The 8,404-nt window shown below is 30.5% G+C and overlaps 1 protein-coding gene across 14 annotated transcripts in view; it reads right to left on the reverse strand.

Moving 5' to 3' along the window:
* The window catches only part of LOC106457357 (protein draper-like), a 64,100-nt gene that overhangs the window by 8,795 nt on the left and 46,901 nt on the right, over positions 1 to 8,404 (reverse strand). For all 14 annotated transcript variants that reach the window (XM_022383263.1, XM_022383262.1, XM_022383270.1 and 11 more), the window contains 5 exons: positions 7,560 to 7,694; positions 6,954 to 7,082; positions 5,222 to 5,350; positions 4,159 to 4,287; positions 1,450 to 1,618 (listed from right to left, as the gene is read on the reverse strand). In XM_022383263.1, the coding sequence (XP_022238971.1) occupies positions 1,450 to 1,618; positions 4,159 to 4,287; positions 5,222 to 5,350; positions 6,954 to 7,082; positions 7,560 to 7,694 (691 nt within the window). The remainder of the gene's footprint in view (positions 1 to 1,449; positions 1,619 to 4,158; positions 4,288 to 5,221; positions 5,351 to 6,953; positions 7,083 to 7,559; positions 7,695 to 8,404) is intronic.

Genomic DNA, 8,404 nt, shown 5'->3' on the forward strand with positions numbered 1-8,404 from the left:
TTCCTCGTCATCGAAAAAGACTAATGTTATATTCATTATATTTATACCAATGCTATCAACAGTTTTAATAGGGTATACCTGATGATTCAGAACTCCATTGACAGATAAATAATCCAGAAATGGAGAGATGTAGGAAAATAATTGTTAGTGTAACAGAATGATGTGTTGTGGTCCTACCCTGTGGCAATATCACCTAGATCATTCAAAGTCATCATGTTCTTTATAAATGTTATTAATACACACCATACACCCAAATAAGTAGACATTAGCAAATGAAACATTTTGAATAAAAAATTACCAAAACTGCTCTACAATAATAAGGTTTATTGACATAAATGCACCTCTTCCATGCACAAAAATCTGAAATCTGACCAAAACAATGGTTGTTACACAAACCTACCCCTGAGGTGCAAAGTCAGAATTTTGCACAAGTTGGTTATTGCACCTATGAAGGATCTAAAAGGTGCTTAAGCTACTCTCAAATCATCTAAATAATGGCACATTATTCAGTTGAAGAATAGTTTAACATTGTCCCAGAGTGAAGAGAATGTCACCAGGATGCCTGAACAGCTGCCAGACTGTATGCTAAACAGTTCCCAGATGAATGTCATCTTTCAAACCAGATGATATGAATTGTATATCAGCAGCTGCATACCACAGGCTTACTTATACATACAGTGAGGATAGACCCAAAACAGGAACCAATATGTGACCATATTGGGATTTGTCACATCTGAGCAACATTTTGAGCACAGCTATTGATTGTTTATAATAGTGTTAGGATATTTATCCCATCTTCATTCATGTTTATAATTGTTGTTGTTTTTTCTTTATTTTCATAATTTTTAGCTTAAAATACTTCATTTGTTATTATCTATACCTTTACAATTGACATCTTAGTGTATGACACATATCAATAAAAGTTTCAGTGATATTGTCACAGGTTAGACCCACAACACCTCATATAATATTATTAACAATTATCTTCATATACTTCTCAATTTCTAAATTATTTGCCTGTCAAAGAAAGGCCTTTAAACTCACCTGGTATAAAAATGTATAACTGATACCGAAAATTTAAAAATACATATTCCATACACAGCTTGCCGTGGTGACATTTAATACTCTAAATTAATGTAAAATGAGAGCTATGTTCTCACTAGAATTCTAATTGACTTACAGAAATATCATCAACTGTTGAAAGTGAAAATATGTCACTTTTTCCTGCATTAAATATCACCATTGTTTTTATTTCATAAGTTAAATCTTTTTCTATAAATATGTATTTATCATTTGAATCGTTACAAAAGTATTTGATATTTTATGTAAAAAAAGGTCCATGATAATAAAAAATGGTTAAGTTTTAAATGGGGTAAGCATGATTTGTTACTTCTCAGAACAAAGTGACCTTGGTATAACATACGTTACTACACAATTTTAACTACTCACGTAACATATACTAGCTCAGACTTCAGGCGGTTGACTTTGCGACGGTAGTACACAATAAGCAAGATTACAAGAATGATTAATACTGCTACCAATGTTACGCCTACGATCACTCCTAAACTGTTAGTTGGTGCTTTATCCTCAAAAGTTCTGACCATACTTTCTTTAAATCCTGTGTATTGAAAAAACACACACAAAAAAAAAACAGATAAATCATAGGAGCTTCTATGGTGCAGTTATGAACCTTGTATTTATTATATAAAAATCCCCCCACATATAATAAAATAAAGTACAAAATCACTTAATTTACTCACTTCATAAAATACCATAAGTCTAGGAATTTCATTTTTGTTATTTATTTTATTCATTTTATTAGACACTTACAAAACAAAAATAAATGTCACTTTTTAACCCTATGATGACAGGCTACTAATTCTTTTCGTAGATAACATCATATTTTGTTCCAAAAAATAACACTAGTAGATGAAATTGTTTAAAATTTGGCAAGAATGTTCCTAAAAGTATGTAGTTTCAGAAAAATAAAACATTTAATTTGATATTTTCTATTTTTGTAATAAAACATTCATTAATTAATGTAATTATTTGCACTTTCACTGTGAATAGTTCACTGGCAAGGTGATTTTTATATGATGTACAAAAATACTATTTTTTTATCTTGCAGTTTTCACATTTCATTTGTATAATCTCTAGAACCTCATAAATGAATATGAAAAGTTTTAAAGGTAAATATTTATATCTTATTTTCCATTTTCTCTACTATATCACTAACTATATATATTATCATCAATGAAAAGTGCAATGAAATGGAAATATGTACATACCTTTCAACTCTTCACAGAAATCCATTAGAATAGTCGTATTTTTCTTATATGCATAATTTCACATCTTTATCTATCCACTTATAGTTTATTTTTAATTTTCCTTTCAAATTCTTCATCTATTATCATTTATGCCCATTCGTCAACTTATGTATATGGGGCTTTGTGAAAGTATGCATTACTGAAACAAGATGGTGCTTATACACTCCATCTTGTTTATAACCTTTCACAATCCAGGCAACAAGTTAAACTCATAAACAGCATTAAACCATTCAAATATGATTTTTAAAACACACAACTAAAATATAAAAGTAAGACCAAAAAACAATATAACTGTCTCTCTCTATCTATAGCATATTTAGGTAAGAAACCACCACAAGTGCTAAAGTCCATCAAGCAGACAACAATACAAATGGTAGTTACATGTACACTGTGAGCAAAACTGTGTGCCAATTTCAAATTAACCATTGGTACAGAATACTCTGAGCTCTTTCTAATGACTATATACACTTGAGTCAATTAACTACATGGACATTGTAGATCTCAAGGCAAATTACAGAAGGTGGGTGTGGCCACTGTCAAGGGTTTGAAATTTTATTTCTCTTTCCCAGTAAATACAATTGTAGGACTTTTGGATAATACGTGTACATTGCCAACTTATGTGGCTGTGATTGAACCATTGCTTAAGGTCGAAATTTTTCAGAGCTCGAGGATCACGTGATATATTCCTTTCTGCATATGATACTGCATTACATTCAAAATGTAATTAAACCACTTTACTATCAATATATGTCAATGAAATTAAGATTATAATGTATGTTGTAATTTGAATTTTTATATTATCTAACTTTTAATTACTTTGTTTTAAAAGAAACCTTTCAAAAAAATACTTAAACTGCAGTTTTCTTGCATCTTGGGCTGTAGGGTAAGTATAAAGTAAACGTAATTAGCAGTCTATGGAAACTTAACATTCATGAAGTTGAAGAATATGAAAAATGTTTTTTAAACTCACTAATGAATAAAAAATATGGCAGAGGAAAACTCCTAAAACCAACCACTGAAGAAACAGGAAGCATCTTGAATCTCATAAGTAAAGGGAAAAAATCAAAGTGGGAAAATTTTAAAACCTACCAGTTAAAGAACTAAGGAGAGTAATTTGGAAGAAATCCCAAATGTTAAAAACATAAAACCTGTATAGTTAATGAAGCCTTTTTTGTAAGAAATTAGAAGTTTAGTTTATTCTAACTAAACAAAAAAAAAAAAAAGGAAGTTCCTTCAAATTCTTCAGGACAAATAAGTTTGTTTGTTTGTTTTTCATTATGCACAAAGCTACACAAGGGCTATCTGTGCTCTTCCCAACACAGGTATCGAAACCCGGTTTCTAGCATTGTAAGTCAGCAGACATACTGCTGTGCCACTAGGGTGCAGGACAAATAAGAAAATGAAAAAATTCTCACAATCACCAGTCATGAATAAGTAAGAAAATGAAAGTCTTTGAAATGCAGTTATTACAATTACAAAAAAGAAATCTTACACAGTTCTTAAAGATTAATATTTTTTATTTTTTGCTTTGTTTTTGTAATTAAGTACAAAACTACACAATGGGCTATCTGTGCTCTGCCCACCATGGATATCGAAACCTGGTTTCTAGTGTTGTAACTGTATAAATATACCACTGTGCCACTGGGGGCTTTTTTTTTTCTTTAAAGTAAAAAAATATGTGCTTAAGATTATTAAGTGTAAATTACAATTAAATTAAAATTACTGTATCTTCTGTAATCATCTCCTGGTTTTTAACTTCACTTATTTGAATACATATTTGCTGGATAATTTTGCTTAATCAATAAACCAAAAATATGAACATATAACTTACGAAGCTCACAGTTTTTTCCTTCATATCCATACTTGCAAACACATCCTAGGGTTGGGCTACAGAAAAAGTTATCTCCAGAGCAATTACATCTTTTTAGACAGTGGTCTCCATAGAATCCTTCTTGACACACTAAAAAAAAAAAATTATATACAGATTTTGTTTTATAAACATTAAAATAAAATTAAACATTTCAACATGTCACATTTAATGTTGAAAGATTAAAATTTATTTCATAAGAAAAATCTGATTAATGTTGTGGAGAACATGAGAGGAAAGCAATACAATAGAAGCTATTATACACATTTATCATTTTTTTCTATGTAAGCAAACTTGTATAAGTACAGAAAATGAATGTTAATGGTATTCCAGCTAGCTGATGTATTTTTAAAAGAGATTTTAATGTTTTCAATTTATACTGAACACATGTGCATATGCACAATGAGCTATCCATTCTGTGCCTACCACAGGTATCAAAACCCAGTTCATAGCTTTATAAGCCTTCATACTTGCTGTTGAGCCACTGGGAGACACTACATGATCAATATTATACTGTATGATTGGGTGATACATAAAAAATCCTAGCAATGCTAGCCATACAGATCCAGTAAAGCCTAATGCCCTTATTAAATTAAAAAAAATAACAAATGAAGCTTTAGATCCAACTTGTAAATGTGCATTGCAAGACCAAATCTGTAACTGTGTATTTAGACCTCCAACTTGCTATCATTTTCATGTTGATGACAAAATGACCAATTTCAACTTTTTCTTTCACATATAAACTAACAGTTTGAGATAAAGAAAACAATACATATGTATGTACACATAAATATATACATTCACACATACAGATAGATAATGCATTAAATAGAAATTCCTACAGGAAAGTGTTAATATTTACAGAACTATTCAGCATATAAATACTTTGCATTCATCTCAACTTTAATAAACAAAGTCACCCAATCAACAGCAAACAAATATTAAAATTTATTATGACTAAAATAAAACATTTTCACTAAGTCTATATAACTTCTACATTTATTGCACTAATAGAAATACGACTTACTTTCAGAACATCGAAGACCAGTCCAACCTGGGGTGCAACGACAAACTCCATCATTACCACGACAGATTCCCCGATTAAGACAATTACACTTCTGGCTGCAACCTATACCAAATGTCCCAGATGGGCAAGCTAAATATGAGAAAAATAATATACATGAAATTTTTAAGGAAAAATTCACAATTATGTCTATACACACAATTAACATATAGTGTGAACCAACACAAAATAACATAATAAAAGAAAAATCAACTGAGAGTTGTTGTTAATAGATTAAATAACTTAAAAAATTCTTTGTCAGTCTTACTAAAAATGAAAAGCAAGTTTGTATTGAAAATAAAGTTCCTACAATAATTTATAATATGGCAGGCCAATTGATTCAATGGATTTAACTTACTGGGATACCCAAAAGTATAATAAAGCATTGTTATAAGGTAGTTCAAACAGCAAAAATTAAGTGCACAAGAGTATCTGAAGCTAGCATAGAGGGTTAAGTATTAGAAACTAACATAAAGGTACATATTAGAAGCTTGTACACATGGGTAAGGATTAGAAACTAGTGCACAGGAGTAAGTATTAGAACCTAGTGCACAAGAGTATTAGAAACTAGCACACAGGGATAAGTAATAGAAACTAGTGCACAGGAGTAAGTAGCACAGTAAACTGTATATCAATAGTCAAGTACATAGCCCAGTACAGACTATAGATTTGGTAAAATCTGATTAACAATAGCAATGTCCATAGTCATATGATTTTTTTAGTTCCATGCTTGTTTAAGACTACATAATAATGTAAAATAAAAATAGCATTCTAAGGAAAGAGAACAAAACTAAAAGCACTTGATTCTATGCTCGGTTTACCTAACTTTATATTTTCAATGGTAATTTTTTAACTATGTTAAGCATAAATTTTATGCCAACAAAATAATCTTACTCAACTGTGTTTTTTTTAAAAGTTGTTTTTATAAATCATTAGAACTTTAAAAATGCGAGCTCAATCTCATTCATGCTACACAATTTAAAACTAAAGCCCTATAAATGCAGTTGTCAAGTGCTATTGGGTTAATACTTAATTTAAGTTTACATAATTATTCAATAAGAAACACACTCTCAAATTAGTTTGTAATTTGTGTTTTTTCCCTAAAGGTACACAGTGGTTACAGTTAGTTTTGTTTTGGAGTGAGAGGATATTTAGTACGAAGCTCAACATGCATTTAATTGTTAAAAGACCTATAAGCCTCATGAAAAATCCACCATGTAACATTTATGTGTTGTTTAAGGTTTATTTTTCATACACTTTCTACAACTGCTGATTGAAGCAGTAAATGCAATTAAATACAAAAAACATAGAAGTAAAAGATACTACCTTTAAAGTATTAGTATTTTTAGATATCTAAAATTTTTGTGTTGATTCCAACTGCTTTTAAAAGCAAATAAAATAGTAAAAAAAATCCAAATACACCATGCCTCACTGACACATGAAATTCAACTGTAAGATATTTTATAAATATTTGTTGTAATTTACTACTACCCTATTTTTGTAGAAGTTCACAATAAATGCCGTTGCATTTGTTGAAACAGATGCAACATGGTTTTCATATAGCAGGAGGCACAAACAAAAATATTTACATTCAAAGCATACACCATTACACTGCACTATTTGTTACTGCATCCAACGAAACTCACAAAAATTGTATTTGGATATTACATCAAGATATATGAACAATAAAACTCACGAGTGGAGCAGTCTGTTCCTGTCCACCCTGGCAAACAAGAACATCTTCCTGTGACTGGGTCACACTCTCCTCCATTTCTACAGCTACATTCTCGGTTACAGTCTTGTCCCCATAGGCCAAGTGGGCAAGCTATAAAGTTAGAGAAGATCATTATATTCAATATCCCATTTTTAACCCTAAAATTACTAATCATGACAATGACTGATATCCAATAATCACAACCTTTAATATAAGTACATATTGATTGATTTTATACTTTTACCTATTGTAAAGAACTTAGGAAACCTCGGGCAGTAAATAAGATTAACTGCAAAAATAAAGACAGATTTTTGTTTACATTTTTTGAGTGACTCATGTTATTAAGGATCCAACAAAGAGATGGACTCGCAAGTAATTTGATTCATAAACAGTTTAGGAAAAGTGTTTATAAAGCCAATTAGGAATAACATTTACTAAGTAATAAAGATAACAATATCTTTCAAACATACACTACAGTGATAAAATAAAAAAAAACATGCATGATTCTAAATTATACCTAAAACCAAATACAAACTTGTTAGATTTCATATAAAATAAAAGGTAACATTAAAATTTACAGTTCCTCACCTTCAGAACAAGTAAATCCTGTATATCCAGGAAGACACAAACACTGACCAGTAATATGATCACAGCCTGGCAGGGCATGAGTGCAAGGAGGACATTTCTGAGAGCAACCGTAGCCAAAGAAATTATGGGGGCATTCTGTGACAAAAAATAATAAGAATAATTATAATAATCACAGTAATTGTGAGTATACATATATACAAGTGGATAGTTGGATGAATATTTATTTCTACTATTTCAGAACCTGGATATAGATTTCTATTTTTTATTTATCCAACAGTAGTTATTTTTAATTTAGTCATCTTAGGCTTTACTACACTGTTCATATCGGGGTGAAATTCTGCACAATTCAGTATGAATGGTGCATGAAGAGGCACTGTTAACTTGCAAAAACCTGATACTCCACACACCAAGAAGCATAGTTCTGGCAAAGGGGAGTACCATTACTTCTTTAGCGAGAATTCACAGATGATGCAAATGATGAACAGTAGTTTTCAGATGTGAGTCATTGTGGACTTGAGCACCTGTATCTCCTCTTTACCTAATTTTTTTTTCTTCCACATAAAAGACTTGAAAACAGAAATTAAACCTGATAGACAGTGTATTTCTACATCTGTGTGGATAATACTTCTGCACATACTTCTCTTACAATGGTACATTTACCCTTCCCACATTGAAGTTCATACCTTAATTATCAAAAAAGGTATCCATTTTTCTCTGTCATGTACAGATTGTTCACAAAAAGTTATAATGCAATACATAAAAGAAAGATCACAACACATAGTTTTGGGACTAAAAGATGTAGATTTCACAAAATAAAATAAGGATGAATGACGATACAAGTTCAT

This window comes from Limulus polyphemus, unplaced genomic scaffold, assembly GCF_000517525.1.
Source record: "Limulus polyphemus unplaced genomic scaffold, Limulus_polyphemus-2.1.2 Scaffold321, whole genome shotgun sequence".
Taxonomy (NCBI): Eukaryota; Metazoa; Arthropoda; class Merostomata; order Xiphosura; family Limulidae; genus Limulus; species Limulus polyphemus.